We start from the raw sequence: 20,807 nt of genomic DNA, 5'->3' as shown, positions 1-20,807 counted from the left end.
AGGGTATAGACAAAAATAGGCGTCACAACTTACAGAATATACCGGGTGTGGAACGGAGCGCCAAACAGGAACACAGAAATGTCATGCTTTTACAAGAAAGCACTGTAAATTTATGATCTGAGAGTGGGAGAGACCTTTCTAGTAGGATTTTAAAACAACACACACAGCCCATAAAGGAACTGATTGATAACTACGTACACTTATGTACAGGCAGAAAAAATTAAGACCAATGACAAATCAGGCAAACATATGTGCAATTCAGAGGACCAGTAGGAAATGTCCTGAGTATGTGACAAGCAGTTTGCAGAAGAACAACTGCAGATGTATGGTTACTATAAGCCTGGGTGACTCAGCCGGTTAAGCATCTGACTTCAGCTCGGGTCATGATTTCGTGGTTTGTGAGTTCAGGCCCCGCATCGGGCTCTGTGCTGACAGCTCGGAGCCTGGAGCTGCTCCGGATTCTGTGTCTCCCTCTCTCTCTGCTCCTCCCCTGCTCATGCTCTGTCTCAGTCTCTGTCTCTCTCTCTCTCAAAAATAAACATTAAAAAAAAATTTTTATAGATGTTCAACCTTACTCATGATTAAAGAAAACATTTTAAAATAAGAATCTACTAGATTAGTGAGAATTGGAAATTTGGATGATAATTATCTCGTATTGATAATGAGAGGAAATGGATATTCTCATAAGCCATTGGTGGAACTAAGAATGTACTTCTGGCTGATAGCTCTCTTTGAGCCCCCTAGAAATTTGCCCTACAGATCTACGTGTTTGCTAAGATGTAACATGAACATGTAGCATGTGACATGAACTATGTTCACTATAGCAATGATTATAAAAGAGAAAGAATCATAAACAGCCAAAGAGTCTGCCCCAAGTATGTCCATACAGTGATTATCACACAGCAGATATGCGTGTGGGGGTATAAAGAGACTTCCAAGGAAAGGCAACAAGAAAGGAAATGAATAGGAGAGGTAACATGATAGGGCTGGGGCGCCACACTAGCTCACGTGGTGGAGCGTCGGAATCCTGGTTTCACAGGTTTGAGCCCCGCGTCAGGCTCTGTGCTGGCAGCTCAGACACTGCTTGGGATTCTCTGTCCCTCTCACTCTGCCCCTCCCCCACTCACACTGTCTCTGTCTCTCTTAAAATAAATAAATAAGCTTTAAAAATGATATGGCTGAAATATAAGTGTAATTGTAATAAACATGATTGAGATTGATTTCCCTAGTAAATAACAAACTTGAATTACATTGAAAAAAAATCTAATAGCTGCTTGTTAGAGACACGTTAGAATCCAGTGAAATACACCAATAATGAAGCAACAGAAAGAGAAATCAAGAAACTGATCCCATTCACAATTGCATGAAAAACCATAAAATACCTAGGAATAAACCTAACCAAAGATGTAAAAGACCTATATGATGAAAACTATAGAAAACTTATGAAAGAAATTGAAGATAACACAAAGAAATGGAAAAACATTCCATGCTTATGGACTGGAAGAATAAATATTATTAAAATGTCATTATTACCCAAAGCAATTTACACATTCAATGTAATCCCCATCAAACACCAGCATTCTTCTGAAAGCTAGAACAAACTATCCTGAAATTCATTTGGAACCACAAAAAACTCTGAATAGCCAAAGTAATATTGAAGAGGAAAACCAAAACAGGAGGCATCACAATCCCAGACCTTAGCCTCTACTACAAAGCTGTCATCATCAAGACAGTATGGTATTGGCACAAAAACAGACACATAGACCAATGGAATAGAATAGAGAGCCCAGAACTGGGCCCACAAATGTAGGCCAATTAATCTTTGACAAAGCAGGAAAGAGTATCCGATGGAAAAAAGACTGCCTCTTTAGCAGGTGGTGCTGGGAGAACTGGACAGCAACATGCAGAAGAATGAAACTAGACCACTCTCTTACACCGTACACAAAAATAAATTCAAAATGGATGAAGAACCTAAACGGAAGACAGGAAACCATCAAAACCCTCGAGAAGTAGGAAACAGCCTCCTTGACCTCAACCGCAGCAATTTCCTATTCAACACCTCCCCAAAGGCAAGGGAGTCAAGAGCAAAAATGAACTATTCGGACCTCATTAAGATAAAAAGCTTCTGCACTGCAAAGGAAACAATCAAGAAAACTAATAGACAACTGATGGAATGGGTAAAGATAGTTGCAAATGACATATCAGATAAAGGGCTAGTATCCAAAATCTACAAGGAACTCACCAAACTCCACATCCAAAAAACAGATAACCCAGTGAAGAAAGGGGCAGAAGGCCAGCAGGCACATGAAACAGTGCTCAGCATCACTCATCATCAGGGAAATACAAATCAAAATCACAGTGCGATACCACCTCACGCCAGTCAGAGTGACTAAAATGAACAACTCAAGAGACTATAGATGCTGGCGAGGATGTGGAGAGACGGGCACCCTCCTACACTGTTGGTGGGAATGTAAACTGGTGCAGCTGCTCTGGAAAACAGTATGGAGGTTCCTCAAAAAACTATCAATAGAACTCCCCTGTGACCCAGCAATAGCAATGCTGGGGATCTACCCAAGGGGTACAGAAGTGCTGATGCATAGGAGCACATGTACCCCAATGTTCATAGCGGCACTTTCTACAATAGCCAAATCATGGAAAGAGCCTACATGTCCATCACCTGATGGATGGATCAAGAAGATGTGGTTTATATATACAATGGAGTATTACATGGCAATGAGAAAGAATGAAATCTGGCCATTTGTAGGAAAGTGGATGGACCTCGAGGGTGTCATGCTAAGGGGCCATGGGAAGGGGAAGGGGGGGAAATTAGGGAGAGAGGGAGTGAGGCAAATCATGAGTGACTCTTGAATACTGAAAACAAACTGAGGGCTGAAGAGGGAGGGGAAAAGGGGAAGGGGGGTAATGGTCATGGAGAGGGGCACTTGTGGGGAAGATCACTGCGTGCTATTTGGAAACCAATTTGACAAGTATTTTAAAAATCCAGTGAAATAAAAATGCCTTATATATTGGGATGAGCACTGGGTATTGTATGTAAACCAATTTGACAATAAATTATATATTTTTCAATGCCCTATATAAAGGCATGCTTAAAAAAATATGCATAGGCAATAAATAGAAAATCACAGTAAAATAAATGAATATTAAAGTGCATTTGGAAATTCAGAATCTAAATTATCCACCGTTCTTGTTTTCATGACAATGAGCACGCTAGTAGTCTGTGGCATATAACTAAAGCCACACTCAGGACGGTTAGTGTCTTGCACATTTATTATTAAACAAGAAAGATGAAAGATAGTGATCCAACCATTCAAATGAGAAAGCTATATAAACAACACTAAAAAAATTTCTAAATGCAGAAAGTAGAAAGATAAAAGAAGTAATTTATTAGGATAAAAGTAAAACTGGTAAGTGAAACCAATAGCTGATACTTTGGGGAAAAGAAAATGAAGATGAAGATCTCATGAGCATTTTAAAAAAACTAACAATGACCAGGTCTCACCAAGAGTTAAAACAGATAAAAGAGAAGGCAGACACACAGAATAGGAGGCCTAACCATCTATGTGGAAATCATTTAAAATGATAAAAGACTTGTATGCAAACTCATGCTGTTAAATCTGAAAATATAATTGAAATTACCTCCTATCAAAATAGCAAACACAGAAATATATAAAAGTGACTGAGAAAAATCATATTAAAGTATCTCAATATTTACTGAAAATACTAAATTAAATACCATTCCTAATAATAACAGCAAAAACACATTTTTTTAGAGAGTGAAACCCTAAAGATGCAAAATCAGTTAGCCACTATCATCATACTTTGGTCAATCCTTGCCAATGCAATAATATAAGAAAACAAAATACACTGTTAGTATGCATGTGTGCGCACGCGTGTGTGCAATGTGTGTGTTAATACATAGTACATATATTATCTACACACATGGATTTAAAATCTATAAAATCATTTGAAGAATTATTAGAACTGAACTATTAGAGAATGTTCAGATTCAAGATGAATATGCAACAAATAGAAGAAATTGTTTCGTATAGAGCAACAATAATCAGATACAAAGTGCAATGGAGAAGAATCCATGCATAATAGTTAACAACTTTATCAAAGTACCAAAATAATTTCAAAATATTTATCAAAAATAAACTTAACAAGGAATGTACAAGTACCGATCAGAAAAAGAAACATTTCTGGGGGTGACAGCAACATGGCTGACTAAAACGTCCCTGACTCCTATCTACCCCCCACCCGTCAGCAACAACAGTCCGGCCCCAACCAGGGCTACGGGTGCCTCTGTGCAGCGCTGGGGCCGGGCAGCAGAGGGTAAGGGACCCAGAAGGAGTCTCGCCCACCCCTGCGCCCAGGAACAGCCACACACACCCCGGTTCCAGCTGGGGACCCCAAGGCAGCCCCATGCACCTGCTCTTACAGGTCTTGGCCGGTCTTTGAGCCCCCAGAGAGCACTGCCTCCAACAACCGCCCAGATACAGGAGAGCCTTTGTGAAGGCCAGGCCTCCCAAGGAGAAGGTCCACGAGGCCACCGGAATGCTTTGGAGACGGTCAGAGGAGGAGTCAGACTTCCCCATGTCACTCCTCCCACAAGGAGGCGCTCACTGCCGAGAGATCTTCTCCCCTGTGGCTTCTCCTGCAGGGGAGTGAGGGAGCCTGTGAGTGAGCACCCAGCCTCCTTGTCCACATGGGATGCTGCCCGAGAGGCTCCTCCTTCCATCCAGAGCAGTGAGTTGTGGCCTGCATAACGGGTGGGCGGTGGGAAGAGGCTGGACGTGCAGCAGACAGGAATGAGAGACAGGATCCTGACGGTGCTGTGGCCTCCCTCAAGACGCCCCTTTGGGGTGTCTCCCCACATCCCCCCGACGCGACCTGCAGTGCTGCATGTGCCTTGCCCGCACCTCGTGGCCGGCCCCCTGTGCACACTCCTGATGGTGAGTGCACGCTGTGGTGGCAGCTAGTGAGCACATGAAGAAAGCTGGCGACTCTGCAGGTGGGGGTGAGACCACTATGGCTTCAGCCTTGAGAAAGCCAAAGGGAGACCATCAGCACCAGAGAAGGCATCAGAGCATAAGAATTCCGACACAAGAGGGAGCAGGACCTGGGGGGCTGGTGAGAAAGCCTCCATGCCCAGAGCAGGACTGTGATGGAAGGTGCTGCTCTCCTGATGCCAGCTAGTAAAGAACAGAAGGCAGTGGCTACTTTGCCGTGAAGACGGCAATGCAGGACTGCGAAGAAGAGTGTGAAAAACAGGGAGACATGGCCCCACCCGAGGGTCCCAGCAGCCTTCCAGTAACCAACCCCAAAGACCTGGAGACCTCCACTTCACCTGCGAAAGAGTTCCAAATAAGTGTTGGAAGGAAGCTCAGTGAAGGCCAAGGAAACACAGGAGGGTAGGGGTGCCTGGGTGGCTCAGTTGGTTGGGTGTCCAACTTCCGCTCAGGACAGGATCTCACGGTTCATGAGTTTGAGCCCCGAGTCGGGCTCTGTGCTGACAGCTTGGAGCCTGGAGGCTGCTTCAAATTCTGTGCCTCCCTTCTCAACCCCTCATCTGCTCACACTCTGTCTCTCAAAAATAAAATTTAAAAACTTAAAAAATACACACAGAAGCATCTGATGAAATCAGGAAATGATACACAAAGATCAATAAAGAGAAACAATAAAGAACCAAATGCATTCTGGAGCAGAGAACACAGAAAGCACCCCCATCGGAGCGGGTCACGCAGAGGGAGAAAGGGAATTTGGAATTATCCAGTCATAGGAAAACAAAAGTGAATTTCAAAAAGTGAAGAAAGCATACTGTCCAAGGAAACAGTCTGTGAATTAGGAGGGTCTCAGAGGAGAAAGGAGGCAGCAGAGAGGAACAGCGGCTGAGAACCTCCCGAATCGGTGAGGTTTGCATAGCCAAGTTGATAAAGAGATCTTCCTCCCAAAACACATCCTAATAGAACGCAAAAAAAAAAAACCAAAAACAAAAAAACAAAGAATCGTGAAAGCAGCGGGAGAAAAGCCACACTCACGAGGGAGTACACGTGAGGCTGTCGGCAGTTCTCTCTGCCGAGGCCTCAGCGGCCAGGAGAGAGCGGGACCAGACGGTCCAGGTGCTGAAAGGCAAGTCCTTCCGCGGAGAACACGGTCTCTGGCAAAGGTGTGCTTTAGAAATGAAGGGGACAGACAGGACTCAGGGGGGTCTCAGCACTGGGCCAGCCTCAAAGAAATGCCGCCAGCTCTTCCTCCAGCCAAGGTGGAAAGGGGCCGACGGGCAACACGGACATACGTGAGCGCACACAACACACCAGGGAAAGCAGGAACGCAGGCAAAGCCAGAGTCCTCCAACACTGTAATCCGGTGGGGTGTTAAACTCTTAATCTGTGTCTAGATTAAAGGACAAAAGTATGAAAAAGAACCGTAGCTACAATAATTTGTTAATGAATACACAATACAAAAAGAGGTCAACTAGGACATCAAAACATGCAATGGGGGCAGTGAAGGGTGGATTTTTGTCCGGGAGGGAAGCTAAGTTGTTATCGGCGTAAAATAGGTTCTTATATCCACACAAGGCCTTACCCAAGCTTCGCGGTAGCCCCAAAGCAAAACCCACCAGGAGAGAGTCAGAGCGCAGCACCGTGGGAAATCGTCCATCCACGAAGAAAAGCAGCAAGAGAGGACGAAAGGGACAAGGGACCACAATAAGAGCTGTCAGACAGCAGGTCACTTCTCTGATCCAAGGGTGGAAAAATGGCTGCACGGACTGAGGAAACAAGATGGACCTCGCGCAGCCTGGGGGACTCACTCTGGGGCACACGGGCTCCGAGCGAAGGGGGGAGAAAGCGCTCCGTGCCGCCGTCTGACAACGAGACCGCAACTCCAAGCTGTCACAAGAAGCAAGAAAGTCATTATATAATGCTAAAGGGGTCAGTTCATCAAGAGGGTGTGACAGCAATTAACTCAAAATGGATTAAAGACTTAAGTTTAAGACTGATACCACATAATTTCTAGAAGAAATCTGGGAAAATTCTCCTTGACGTTGGATTTGGCAATGATTCTGGATATAACAACAAAAGCCTAGCAACAAAAGCAAAAATAAATAAATGGGACCACGTAAAACTCGAAAGCCTCTGCACACAGCAGAGAAAGCAGTCAACACGGTGAAAGGCAATGTGCAGAATGGGAGAGAATATTTGCTCATCGCATATCTGATAAGGGCTTAATTAACATCCAACACATATAAAGAACTCATAAAACTTACCCAAAAAATCTGATTAAAAACTAGGCAGAGGTGCTAAACAGACACTTTTCCAAAGAAGACGTCCAAGATGGCTGAGAGACAGGCGACAGATGCCCGTCACCAGCCTCCAGGAGACGCAGCGCGCACCCCACACTTGTCAGCGTGGCTGCCGTCGCACAGACCAGAAATAACAGATGTCGGGGAGAATGTGGAGCAGGCCCTAGTGCCCTGCCGGGGGGGATGTACATTGATGCAGTCCCTATGGAAAGCAGGATGGAGGCTCCTCAAAATATTAAAAATAGGGGGCGCCTGGGTGGCTCAGTTGGTAAAGCGTCCAAGTTCAGCTCAGGTCATGATCTCGTGGTTCATGGGTTCAAGCCCCGTGTTGGGCTTTGCCAGGACAATGCTGAGCCTGCTTCAGATTTTCTGTCTCCTTCTCATTCTCTCTCGCTCAAAAACAAACATTAACAAATTTAAAAGAAAACTGAACATAGAACTTTCATATGAACAGCACTCCACTTCTGGGTGCTCATCTGGAGGAACTGAAGACGAGCGTTACCCGCACCAGGCCAGACGTGGACACACGTGCTCATCCATCGAAAGCAAGAAACCCTGTTTGTGGCGGCTCAGAGGCCAGTGAGTCCACACGAATGCCACACGATGCCACGTCTACATGCAGCCTACACAAGGCCAACCAGTCGAACGCTGGCTGCCAGGGGCTGGTGGGAGGGCAGGGGGGCGGGGGGGAGAGTGTCGGTCAAAGATAAACCTCCAGTTACAAGAAGAGTGCGTCCTGGGGTGTCCTGCGCAGCGGGGACTGTCGTCAGACAGCTCGGGCTCTGGCGCTCAGCTGTCCACACCGAGCTCCGCATGGCGGCCGGGTACGCAGTTCACCAGAGGGCTTTGCTGGCCAGCGCGACCAACCCTGGACTACTTGCTTATCCGCATATTACAGCTTGGGGGTTCCGGCTGTGGCGCCCTTTTAAATGTAGAATCATGTAAATAGCAGGGCACCTGGGGGGCTCAGCTGGTTAAGGGGCTGACTTCAGCTCAGGTCACGATCTCACAGTTCACAGGTTCGAGCCCCACATCGGGCTCTGTGCTGACAGATTCTGTGTCTCCCTCTCTCTCTGACCCTCCCCACTCACACTCAGTCTCTCTGTCTCTCAAAAAGAGAAGTAAATATTTTTTTTTTAAATCATGTGAGTAGAATAAATACTTCACAGCTCGGAAGTCAGCACTCCAATAACGAGTAGATGTGAGCCCTGGGCGGTGGGGGGCACCGAGCGCCCCACCGGAGTGTAGAGCAGGCTCACCCAGAGGCTTGCCCGTGTGAGTCTTCATTCTCTGGGACACACTGCTTTATAAAAATACTTAGATAGCATTTTTCTATGATAGAAGCCATTTTATTATTTTCATCAAGAAACAAACTTGTATGTTTGAGTTTAAAAAAAAAAGTTTGAATTGTTTTCCTTTAAATCCCTATGAAAATATTTTGTGTAACACAAGCCTGCCCAGTAACGTGCGGCTTTAGAATCTAGGAAGCTCAGAGGAAGGTATTTAAAATAAAACCACAGCTCCTGGTCTTGGTCTCATTACACACCTCCTGCCGGCGTTTCAGACCAAGCAGGTGCACAGTCCAGCTTCGGGAGCTTTCCAAGGAATCCACCCTTAAAAAAAAAAAAAACAAGTAAATTCCAAAGCCAGTGGAACAATGACGTAATCGAGGCTCCTCCGCGTGGGAGGCTCGCTGTGTGACATAGTCGGTGACATTCCAGAAATGCTGGATTTTCCTACAGAAGCTCGCCTCTCGGCGCTGCCTTGTGACGCCTGTGCCTGTTCACGGCCTGTGCCCTGCCCGCCGGTCCGAGGGCGCACAGGCCGCGTCCGTGAACCGGGAGAGACCGCACGGCTCACGTCTCCACCCCGGGGGCCTCCAGGGCCCAGCGGGCAGAAGCCACGCGCTGTCCTCAGCGAGAAAGAAGTCCCCAGACAGCAGGAGGGAAGGGCGAGAGGCTGGCGGCCTGATGCTGCAGGCACGATGCATGGGGACGCGCCGGCTGCGTGTAAAGCTTCAGGATCCCGCCAGGACGGACACGCGCTGGCCGCTGTGGACCGGATTAGCTCCGGGCACCGTGTCCTCACACGTGACCTCTCTCCCCTGTCACCGAACGGCGGCCCTGCCTGCCCCTTCCTCTCGGGATTGCTGAGCCCTCCTCTCCTGCGTGCCAACGGTCAATGGAGGGGCGGTCTTCCTACAAACAGTAGCGCTTCCCTGCGCTGGGAAGTGCTTTTTGCAGATCTGCTCACCGGTTCCTAAGTGGCCCGGAGCAAAGCGGCGACGCGTTACCAAGCGGGCTCCTTTAAACAGTGTGGGAAGAATGGAACAAATGTTGGAGTTTGTCCCCGAGAGTGCCCGAGAATTAAGCCCCAGCCGTCGGGGACGCGGTGAGCGAGATCAGAGCCGCCCGCAGAGTCAGGAGAGCGGCCGGGCTCCCGTCGCCGGTGTGGACAGAAAGCCCCGGTGCCGCCCGAGTGCGGTGGTCGGGCCTGATGCCTTTGATCCTTATCTAGGAAGTCTTGCTAGCACACGTCATACACTGAGGGATGGTCTTTTATTGCCGCAATTAAAGCTTCTCAAATGCATTATATTCTCTCCACCCAAGCTAAAAGTCCTGACCGGTGTTTAAAAAGTGAGGTTAGTGATTTGTCAGAGGCCATGGTTGACTTTAGGGGCTGCCCGCTCCCACCCCCTCCGACAGGAGATTTCTCTTACTTTTTTCATTTACATCTCACCAAACAGCATAATGGTCTGAAAGTTTGTTTAGTCCTGTGACCGCCTTTATCACACGGAGATGGCAAACATTCTGTTGCTAACTTGAAGTGGCTCCAAGCAGCGAGACTGGGGGGATATTAAACCAGTAAAAGCTTATCAACTGATTCATTGATATGCTGTAAATTCCAGGCTTTTCATTTTGCTTTTGAGGGTGGTCATAAGTCAACACATTAGTAAGCAATTTGCTGACATCCAGACGGATCACTTAGAGAGGCCCCCCGGGCAGACAGAGTTCACCTGGGTACTTTTGTTAGTATATTTTTTTTTAATGTTTAACCAATAAGTTACTGGTAAATGACCAGTAATTGCTTTACATATCAATAACCTGAACTCTGAGTTAATTTATCAAATATCCAAAATATGAGACTTAAAAGGAAAAGTATATGAAGACACTCATGCTTTTGATAAATGAATATTTTACACACTTTGTTCCTATAGAGTTGATAACATTAACCATTGGTTTAAAAACTAGAACTCAGTTGTGGTTTTTTTAATTATTACTTTTCTTTCAGCCACTTCTTGCCCTCTCAATTACTAAGGGCAGTGACCCAAATAACAGGAGGGAAGTAAAGAAAGAAGGAAGGGTGGCGAACACATAAGAATTCGAGACTTAAGAAATCCCTAATCACAGCGGCACTTAGGACACGGCCCTGACTTGGCCACAAGAGGTGCTTTCACTGTATATACGTCACCCTTGCGAATTTTGAATCCGTGAAGCTACAGGTGTAGGTTCACAGCGGGTCACTTTTAGAAAGCTGCCGTAGACCTTCCTGAAGGATTTTCGGGGTCTATGTTAACAAGCTAACGTCGGCGGTGTGGTTGAAGCTACACGCCAAGGCTTAATTGAATCTTGATAGTTGGAGAGAACTTAAAAATCATTCTCACTGGCATTGTTCTTTTTTTTAAATCCCAGAAGAGATATTTTACTACACCCCTAGAGATATGTACATTGGGGCAAACTTAAAATCAATTTTTTTTAATGAATGCTGAGGGGCTCAGCACGACTTGGGAGCCTCCCTGAATCTAAGGAGCCCCGTTGAGGCGACAAGAAACACGCACGGGAACAAGCCGTGAGCGGCCAGCGACGGGGAGGCCCGTGAGGGGCCAGCAGGTGTCCGTGAGCGCGGAGAGTGAGCTCACTGCCCGAGCCCACGCGCGCCAGGCCCCCTCGAGTCTGCGCAAGTCCCCCGTGCCCTGGGGTCATTCCTACAGGAAGTAAACAGGCCCCCAGGGACCTGAGCCCCCAGCCAGGCCCAGGATGGGGAGTTTGGGATCAAGTGAGAGGTGGGGAGGGCAGTGCTCCAAGAAGGACACTCGGGCGTCAGAGGAGAGCTCGAGAGAGCCCGGGTTCCTCCCGCCACACAGGCCCCCTGACCCCCTGGCCGCTCCCACCGGCTGTGTCAGGCCCTCCACACCCCGTTCCCGTCTGACTCTGAGCCCTGCACCTGCTCTCCTGGTTCCCAGCCTGCCTTCCTGCTCACGGGCCCCTGGGTCCCAGGCTGGCACCTGGGCAACTCGGCCCAGCCGTGCCCGCGCTGCGTACCGCCAGGCTCCCGCCCTGTTAGCCCTGCGGCACACGCATACTCCGCGGTAAAGTTATTTCACCTAGATTGAAGAAACTACATTTTAATGGTCCTTAACCACCATTACATATAAAAGGAATTGTTACTTTTCTCATTTATGCAATGCTTTTAATTTCAACTAAGGAAGAAAGTATGATTTGTTAACGTGTGAAAATGAGATCATGTCTGTTAGGCAGGCTAGTGATACGAAGATACCGATTAAATCCCACCGTGGGGGACAGCACTCCAGGTGGCTTCCAGTGGCCGAGGCCTGCGTTCTGCGCCTTATAAAACCCGTCCACATCCCTCCCTTCCCCCCCAGATCCCCAGAGCCAGCTCCTTGAGGGGGTCCCTCTCTGCTGCACCCACCTTCTTGGGGGGAGACAACAAAACCTGTGTCACTAACAGTGTCAATTTCAAAAAGTAGCGAGCATCATAGAAATAGAAATGCAGAAATAGAAATGCATCGTAGAAACGCAGGGGACAAGGAGCAGAGTGGGGAGCACGGGGCTTGGGGGCAGGTGGAGACGGGGGCAGACACAGGGTGGGTGGCGGCTCCTGCCGTCCCGAGGCGGGGAGTGCCGGTGCAGGGTGGGGGCAGCTGCCCGCCCTGCTGTGGTGAGGCCACTCGGCCAAGGGCTGGGCTGACACAGAGTCGGGGACCCCCGGGACCCTTGTTCCTCACTGGCCACTCTCCGTCCGCCTGCCCCCCGACCCCCCGCCTTGCTCTGCCCTGGTGTTTTCCCCCTGCTATTTAGTGTTGTTCCAAGCAGAGGAAAATGATGCCAAGTTTAAGTGCAAAAGTGTGGAATCTGCAAACGCACACAGTGTGACTCCTACCTCATGCATGTGTATCTAAGTCTTACCCAAATAGTTTACTGCTCCACCAGACTAGGACTGAGCCCTCGGCTCAGGGCAGGGAAGGGACCCTGGGTGTCCCCGTGTCCTCCGTTCCTTCTGCACCATCGCCTCCCCGTGAGTGGCCGCAGGGCAGCGACAGGCCAAGGACAGGATGTGAAGGGCTGTGTCCGGGAACCAGAATTAGGAGGGGAAAGGCGTGCAGACAGGGGTGGCAGCGGGAAGCAGAGAGGCTACGAATTTTCACGTGGGAATAAGGCACAGACTTCAGATGCCCCGGGGTCCCCAATGTGATTTTAGAAAAAGAAAAGACACGTCTAGGGACACTACAGACGTCTCAGGAGTGACGGCAGAAGGCCGAACGCAGCGTCTTTGTGTCGTGTGGGAGGCAGTAACAGCCGAATGCTGCGCACACCAAGTGGAAGTTCCAGCGGGAGCAGAGGCAGGGGCGCCCGGCTGCCTTGGTAGGAGGAGCACACGACTCCTGACCTCAGGGCTGTGAGTTCAAGCCCCACGTGAAACTTGAAAAAAATAAAGAAGAGAAGCAAAGCAAAGACAATTTCAGACAAAAATGCCTGCGAGTCTCACCGGAGTGCCTTCTGGAGACTCTGCAAGTTGCCTTTTGTGAAGCGAGAACATGATCCCGGTTCCAAGATGCAAGAAGGGGGGACGTACGAGGGGGTAAAAATGCGGATACACCTGCGAGGCACGGGCTACTGTGTCTTCCAGGATTAAAGGAGAGGAAGAGAGAGGCCACACCGGGAGCCCCCCGCCAAAGTGCTCCAGGACCCTGGCTTACGTGGCAGGGTGAACATTCTGACTGACACACTGATTTAATACACCTTCCCAGGGTGACTGCTGAAAGATCTGACATGGAGTTTTAACCTTCAAATCAGCAGAGAGAAAGTAAGCCGATGGCAGGACAACTAGAAAGCAGAGAACAGGATGGACCAACGTCCCGCAGCTGGACTGGTCAGCACCGGCCCCGGCACATGACTTCGCAGGGGCTTGTCCATTCCTGTGTAAGATGTGCGCACAGACACACACACACACACACACACACACACACACACAGGAAACGACACAGGGAAAGTTGGGGTTCTGATGTCAGAGCAGCTCTGAGGCAAAGGCACTGGGGACAGGGACACCAGCACCTGCAGCGCACGTGCCCTTTCAGAACACACACACGACACTTACAAAAACTGACCACAAAAAAATCTTATCACAGCGTAAGGCACGTAAAATGTGCAGGGGCGCCTGGGTGGCTCGGTCAGTTAAGCATCCGGCTTCGGTTCAGGTCATGATCTTGCAGTTCGTGGGTTTGAGCCTCGCACCGGGCTCTGTGCTGACAGCTCAGAGCCTGGGGCTAGTTGTCCTGCTAAGGATTCTGTGTCTCCCTCTCTCTCTGCCCCTCCCCTGCTTGCACTCTGTCTCTCTCTCCTTCAAAAATAAACATTCAAAAAAAATATTTGAATAAATAAAAAGAGAACTCCCAGGGCACACGGATGGTGCCCCCTGGACCAGAAGCGGTCACACAGATTCCCCAGAATTCTCTGTTTTACACTGCAGGGCGCTCCTCCTCTCAAGCGTTTGTATAGAGAGCATCAAACAGTCGAAAGGCCAAAACACAGAGGAAACAAGAACAGGCCTGGGAGGCACTGCCTGCTGAGGGCACAGGCCGCCCCCCAAGCCACAGCCCGCGTGCGAGAGGCCCTGCTTCCTGAACAGAACCTCAGCACGGCGTTCCCTGACGTACGGCGGCCCCAGGTCCCCATAAACCCACCACAGGTGGAAAACACGACCGAGTCGTAAATGCATTCCACACACCTGCCCGACCGAACACCACAGCCGAGCTCGGCCCGCCTTGAACGTGCTCGGATCCTCACGTCGGCCTACGCTTGGGCAGAACCGCCGAACACAGGCCCTTCCTACGACAAAGCCGAGCGTCTCCCGTGCGGCACGGAACGCGGTGTGGAGGCGACGGGCGTGGCTGTGGGGGTGCAGACCGCGGTCGGGGTCGCGGCTGTGGACCCACGTGACCGCGTGGCTGCTGGGAGCTGCGGCCACCCCCCGGCGTCACAGAGGATCAGACCGAGTCTCCCTAGCCCTGGGAAAGATCCAGATTCAGAATTCGAAGTATGGCTTCTACCGAGTGTGAATCACTTCCACACCATCGTAAAATCGAAAGATTGAAAGTCAGATGGCTGTGAGTTTGGGCGGGGGGGCATCTGTATGGCTAAAAACAATTGCACACAAACCCCCAAAACACAAGTGCCCTGAAGATTCACACACGATTAACAACCCCAACCATCAGCCATGGGGACGCCTGTTGCGTCCCGGCACGTGCTCCCTGGAACACCCGGAGACCAGGCCAGCGCGGCCTCGCCCACCGCCGCCCCTCCCGTCCTGCGTGTGCCCACGTCCTCTTGTGGGGGGAGAAGAATCGGCAGGCACACCACGTCCTGCAGGTGCCTTCTGAGGTCTGAGCGTGGCCACTTAACACCGAGTTGTGCCGGCTCGGCCCACATCATGGGCACATGAATGAGGCATCCACAGACCAGAACACACGCAAGCTGGAAGGTCCCACGGCACCCAGGACGTGCGTCCCGAGTACCACTTATCTGAATGTCTCTGAGATCCCGAGAGGCTCAGCTGGCCTCTCCACGCCCAACCACGTGGGACGTCGTACCTGAGCCACACGATCAGGACACTTCCAACTGCTGGAGCGAATGACCCCAGCCTCCAGTGACCACAGTAGGAGCCTCGGAGCCCCCACGAGTGTGGTGTGCCCGCCGGTGGGATGCAGGCACCATCCCCCCGGCCCTTTCTCCGCCCTCCCCGGGGCCCAGAGACCCGAGTGTCCAGCCCGGGGACCCCACTTCCACAGGGAAGAGCTATGTCACGCGGCCTCACCTGGCACAGGAGGGGTGGGAGTCATGGCTTCCAGATGAGACGGCAACTGGTGTCGGCGGCTCCGTGCCGGGGAGGGGGCAGCAGGAGAGCAGGCGGGCGGCGGCCACCCCTGCCACGCCCGGCGCAGGGGCCCCGGCTGCTGCCTACGCAGGTCGGCAGGTGGCGCACGAAGGAGCCGCTGGTGCTCGTCGGGTCCCTGAAGTGAGGCCAGGCCCAAGGGAAACGTGCTGGACACACACAGGATTTCAAAGACTTCGAAGGAACAAAGCATAACGTGGGACATTCTGAAATGATAACGTTTTGGATATGTGGGGTTCCGGAAAATACTAAAATTAATCTCACCTTTTTAAAAACTTTAAAGAAGCTGGCCGCTACAAGGTTAGGACTGTAGGCACGGATCACGTCACTTCTCTGCAGGACGGGGTGGTCTAGAGAAGCCGGCTCTAAGTCTTACCTTCTAGAAAATTCTAAAAACAATTTTACTAAAAGGGTTTTTTCTAAGTGTTTCATACACCACCTTGAGAAGGTAAAGGAAAGGAAGATCATAAAATCAAATGCACTCCTATCCCCAAAACCCTTTTTTTTCAATCGGAGTACAGTTGACACACAGTTACGTGAGTTAAGGTGAACAACGTGGTGACTCAAGTGTACGCGCCACGCCTTGCCCTCCACCTGCGGAGCCTCCCTCTGTCACCGCGCAAGCCCGCCACAGTGTCGTCAATGGTGTCCCCACACAGGCCCCTTCTGCCCAGGACAGAGTCCTCCCAGAATGAGGAGACTGTGTCGTGCACTCCCCTGCACCAACTTTGCCCCTCACCCTTCCCTTCCTTGGGCAACTGTCCATGTGTTCTCTGTATTTAGGGTCTGTTTCTGCCTTTTGCATATTTTTTTTTAGATTCCACACATGAGTAAACTCGTATGGTGTTTGTCTGTCTCACTCTGACATCTTTCCCTCAGCACGACACTCTCTAGGTGCACCCAAGTTGTCTCAAATTGCACAGTCTCATCCTTTTTATGGCTGTGCAATATTCCTGTGTGTGTGCACACATATGTGTGTGTAAATGTATGAATATCACACCTTCTTTACCCACCCGAATACGAATGGGCATGTGGGCAGCGTCCAGGGCTCAGCTATTGTACACGATGCTGCAAGAGGCGTGAGGTGCATGGATCTTTTCAAATCAGCGTTTTCGTTTCCTTTGGGCAAATACTCAGAAGTGGAACTCGGGGATCACACAGCACTTCTAACTTTTTGAGGAGCCTCCATACTGTTTTCCACATTCGCACCCACAGTGCAGGAGCGTTCTTCGCTGGACTCCCACCCCTGCCCCCGCTGTTTCTAGTCTTTTCTCAAAAGATTTCCTCAACTGTGACTGCCTTTCCTCTTTAATAATCCAGATCTCCATAATCTAATTGAAAACATGAAACTCTTCTCCCCCCAACACATCTAACGGGACTGATTTCTGCACTTGTGGAGCCCTTGGTTAATCACAAAATCACTTTTCTTTCTAGGCTTTGCTCCCAGTGTGTTTGTTCCTGAGAAATCATGCAGGACTTATGGGAAGATGGGAAAACCATCTAAAACCTGTACAACTGTAATCAAAACACTAGCAAAATAACTGTCTTAATAAAAACCCTACTGAAGATTTAGACATGTTAGATTTCTAATAAACCAATAGTTCTAGGGCTTTCCCTTTTTGAAAAGGAGCAATAGCATCTTAATGGAAGAGTACATTTAGAAAAGTTGAAGATTCCTAATTTTGGAGAAATCCAGGAGAATCACACAGTAAATATTTCCAAACCAGCGAATGGGCCAAGCAGAGGCTGGGGATGAGAGGAGAGTGAAGGATGTCATGTTAAGCTACTTGGCAGTTAGAAGGTGTTACCATGTAATGGCTCACAGATGAACATACCATGACCCCTGCACTCCTCCGTCATCTAGGCACATTCCGTTCTGCTCATTGGATCTGAGCGAGTTCCTGCTTCAAACACGCACATGTAGCAGAACAGTCTGTAAGCATTTTGCTTCCTCTTGCAATTCCAGCTTATCACCATCAGGAGGCGATAGCACGTCATCCCACAGCCTGCTAAACTATTTGTCCTGAGATCACTGTTTTTCTAAATCCTTTCGTATCAAAAAGGCAGTACTTTATATTTAAAAAAAAAAAAAGTAGTACTTTATAAAAAGAACTGAGCAGGATAGGGCATTAGAGAACTCTAGTTAAGGACAATATTTTCAAAAGCAAACTTTTTAAAAGTTTGAGACAAAATGTAATATGCTGCCTCCATACAGCCCAGTAGCAAGGGAAACAATGTTAAACTAACTCCTAAAGATCAGTAAAAGGGGGCATCCATACATCAATTCCCCCCATAAAGAGATTTTTGAGGTCCTTAGGCGATGGGAGTTTTCAAATTATGACATTAAGGCCTGCTCAGGGAAGCAGAATGAGTGAGCAGTTTAAAAGAAGGGGACAATCTTGCTCTTGGATTCCCCCCTTTTTTTAATGGTCAGGCTAAAATGATTGTTCATAACGTGCAGCCACAGAAAGAAGAGCTGGCGAGCACTGGGTCCGGCGGTGCTGGGCCTCCCGCAAGCGCGGGGAGGGCCCTGCTCGAGCCCCGAGCCCCGGCAGTGAGGCAGGGTGACAAGGGTACCGATCCCGTGTGGTTCTCACTCCTCTCTCCTCCCCCCTTCCTTTCCCTCTTATTTGCTCTCAACTTTTAATTACAGTGTATTTCTTGTTAACAACCACCAAGACTTCCAGGCAGGTGGACCTTTCAGACCTCCTGGCATCTACTATCTGACCAGAGAGAGAGGGAGGGGGAGGAGAGGGAGAGGGAGACAGAGAATCCCAAGCAGGCTCTGCACTGTCAGCCCAGAGCCAGAGGCCGGGCTCGAACAAACCCTGAGACCATGACCTAAGTCGGAATCAAGAGTCAGATGCTTAACCAACTGAGCCGCCCAGGTGCCCCCCTAAAAAGTCTTACTCAAAGATAGAGACCGGAGGGAAGTTAGGAAGCCAGGCCGCGAGGGCCCCAGGGGCCTCCCTCCCGCCCCACGTCAGTGCGCCGCCTCCCGCGTCCCCTCCAGTTCGCAGAGATCACCCGCCGCATGCTGCGCTCCTACAACACGGACATAGAGGGGCTGTTTTCGGAGATCGACCACTGCCTGGCCGTGAACCGGAGTGTGCTCCAGCAGCTGGAGGCGGGGTGCGGCCAGGAGCTCACCGAGGGAGACTGGGAGAAGATCCAGATGCAGGTAGGCGCGGGCCCCTACCCAGAAGGAGCAGAGCCCCCGCGATGCTGGGTGACACGGGAGGGGAGACGTGGGGACCCGGTGGTGCCGGCTCAGCCTCAGGCTCCCTGAGCCTTTGTCGTCCAGTCTGGGGTGAGGTCAAGGCCCTTCAGCTGGAAACTGCTTTGATGATGCCTTTTTGTGAGCAGTGGAAACACCAAAGGGAAAACCCCGCCCGTGTTCCTCTCCCAGCTCCGTCCCGCCCGGGCCTGCCCTCCCCTCACGCTGTCACAGCCACGGGAGAAAGGGAGTCTCGATTCAACAGAGGAAAAACTTGCTTAGAAGATCATGAAAACAGGAAAATCTGCACAGAAGTTTAGCAGCTATCCAGGGTCACGGGTTTTGAACAGGCTGCTCTGTATTACTGAACTAGAAGGAAATCTATGTCATTAATGTCAGCAATTTATAAAGTATTTTTGTTTGTTTTAAAATTGCTTGTCACATGGGCCCCTGGCTGGCTCAGTCAGAAGAGCATGCAACTCTTTTTTTTTTTTATTGATCATGTCTTTTTTTTTTAAGTTTATTTATTTAAAGAGAGAGCGCGCATACATGCACAAGTGAGGGAGGGGCAGAGAGAGGGAGAGAGAATCCCAAGCAGGCCCTGCCCTGTCAGCACAGAGCCCGATGTGGGGCTCAGACTCCGAACTGTGAGATCAGGACCTGACCTGAAGTTGGGCGCTTAACCAACTGGGCCACCCGAGTGCCCCAAGAACATGCAGCTCTTGTCTGGGGGTCATGAGTTTGAGCCCCATGCTGGGTGTAGAGATGAAAGAGAGAGAAAGCCAGCAAGCAAGCTTTAAAAAAAACCTGCTTACCACAGTGGGTTACTATCGTTTTCCATTTCTCACAAGAGTAACAGCATGTGTGTAATTGGTGTCACTGTAGCACAGGTCAGACTCCGTTTCTAGAACATCCGTGTCCCCTGGTTCTCCCTTCCGTCTCGGAAGCGCCCACCGTGCCGCGCCTGACACACTCACTCGCTGTCCTGTGCGGCAGGCTCTGCGCCGGGAGGCCCGCGAGTGCCCCATCTGCCTCACCCCGCTGCCCACCAGCGGCGACCGTCGCCAGGACCCCGCGGACACACCCCGAGGCCAGCCTTCTCGTGCCGCGGTCCTGCTGTCCTGCTCACACGTGTTTCACCACACGTGTCTCCTTGCGCTGGAGGAGTTCTCCGTGGGGGACAGCTGTCTTTTCCATGCCTGTCCCCTCTGCCGCTCCTGCTATCAAAAGAAAATTCTAGAATGTTGAATTCATAGGAAAAATTATCATTCCTGGGGGGACGTTTACCTTCATTTTGTACAAACTACGTGAGTTTGGGTCAGCGCTGCTGACCTGCTCTCCAGTGAACTGTGTTCTTAGTAGTTGCACGTGGGAACCCTAAATCTATTTTTAAAGCTGACAACCTATCCAGTTTTAGTCTTTAGTCTATAAAAATTTCAAGGGGATAAGCTTAATCAGTTGAAATAACTGAGAAACGGATAAAAAGTTTCAGAGCGGGTACAATTTAGCTGACCTGGGATCGCGCCTAACAGCAAAATCACTCCCTGCCCTCCACGGGCATCTGATGAGCCGGCTGGTCTCCAGAGGGGCGCGGGGGCCGGGGCTGGGCCCAGCCAGCCGGGAGCCTCAGTACACGCCGTCAGTCCCCGAGGCCCTTGTCTCCTGGTGCTCGTTCTGCAGTAGTTGTTTCCTTTCGACGTGGCGGGTCGCTGTGGTGCTTCCCGCTTCGCACGTGTGAACCCAAAGTGTAAGAATAAAACAGCCAGTGGCATTCAACCTCAGGAGACGGGAGTCACGTTTTACTGGCTCAGAGCCATCGGGTTTCCGCTGGCCCACGCCGAGCTCCTCGGAACTGGTTTGCTCAGAAGTGTGTGACCGCCGTTCACTCCTCCTGGCACACTGGTTGTCACAGTGACGAGGTGCAGTGTGCAGGCCGGTCCCCCTGATGCTGCAGCAGGTAAGGCCCAAGTCTCAGCGGCTTCCCAGGAAGCCTGTTCGGTCTGAAGCCCAGAGCCCCTGGCAGGTGCTGAGGGGGTGCCTAGGGGGTGCTGGGGGGTGCTGGGAGGTGCTGGGGGG

General features: G+C 50.2%; 2 protein-coding genes across 11 annotated transcripts in view; one reads left to right on the top strand and one right to left on the bottom strand.

The window, feature by feature from the left end:
- Nucleotides 1-20,515, top strand: part of RNF32 (ring finger protein 32) — a 32,903-nt gene extending 12,388 nt beyond the window's left edge. For 3 of the 6 annotated variants that reach the window (XM_029921011.1, XM_029921023.1, XM_029921018.1), the window contains 2 exons: nucleotides 18,528-18,695; nucleotides 19,728-20,515. In XM_029921011.1, coding sequence (XP_029776871.1) covers nucleotides 18,528-18,695; nucleotides 19,728-19,979 — 420 coding nt within the window. In that variant the 3' untranslated portion in view covers nucleotides 19,980-20,515. Of the gene's footprint in view, nucleotides 1-16,948; nucleotides 17,087-18,527; nucleotides 18,696-18,880; nucleotides 19,163-19,727 lie in introns of those variants that run through there. The other 3 variants (XM_029921032.1, XM_029921041.1, XM_029921048.1) reach the window with 3 other exon arrangements.
- LMBR1 (limb development membrane protein 1) overlaps nucleotides 8,857-20,807 on the bottom strand; it is a 127,505-nt gene continuing 115,554 nt past the window's right edge. For all 5 annotated transcript variants that reach the window (XM_029920959.1, XM_029920991.1, XM_029920974.1 and 2 more), the window contains 2 exons: nucleotides 15,437-15,720; nucleotides 8,857-8,937 (listed from right to left, as the gene is read on the bottom strand). In XM_029920959.1, the coding sequence (XP_029776819.1) occupies nucleotides 15,458-15,720 (263 nt within the window). In that variant the 3' untranslated portion in view covers nucleotides 8,857-8,937; nucleotides 15,437-15,457. The remainder of the gene's footprint in view (nucleotides 8,938-15,436; nucleotides 15,721-20,807) is intronic.

This window comes from Suricata suricatta, chromosome 2 (assembly GCF_006229205.1).
Source record: "Suricata suricatta isolate VVHF042 chromosome 2, meerkat_22Aug2017_6uvM2_HiC, whole genome shotgun sequence".
NCBI classification, from domain to species: Eukaryota; Metazoa; Chordata; class Mammalia; order Carnivora; family Herpestidae; genus Suricata; species Suricata suricatta.
The sequence above is the reverse complement of the archived record's forward strand: the minus strand, read 5'-3'. Positions and strand labels throughout refer to the sequence as shown.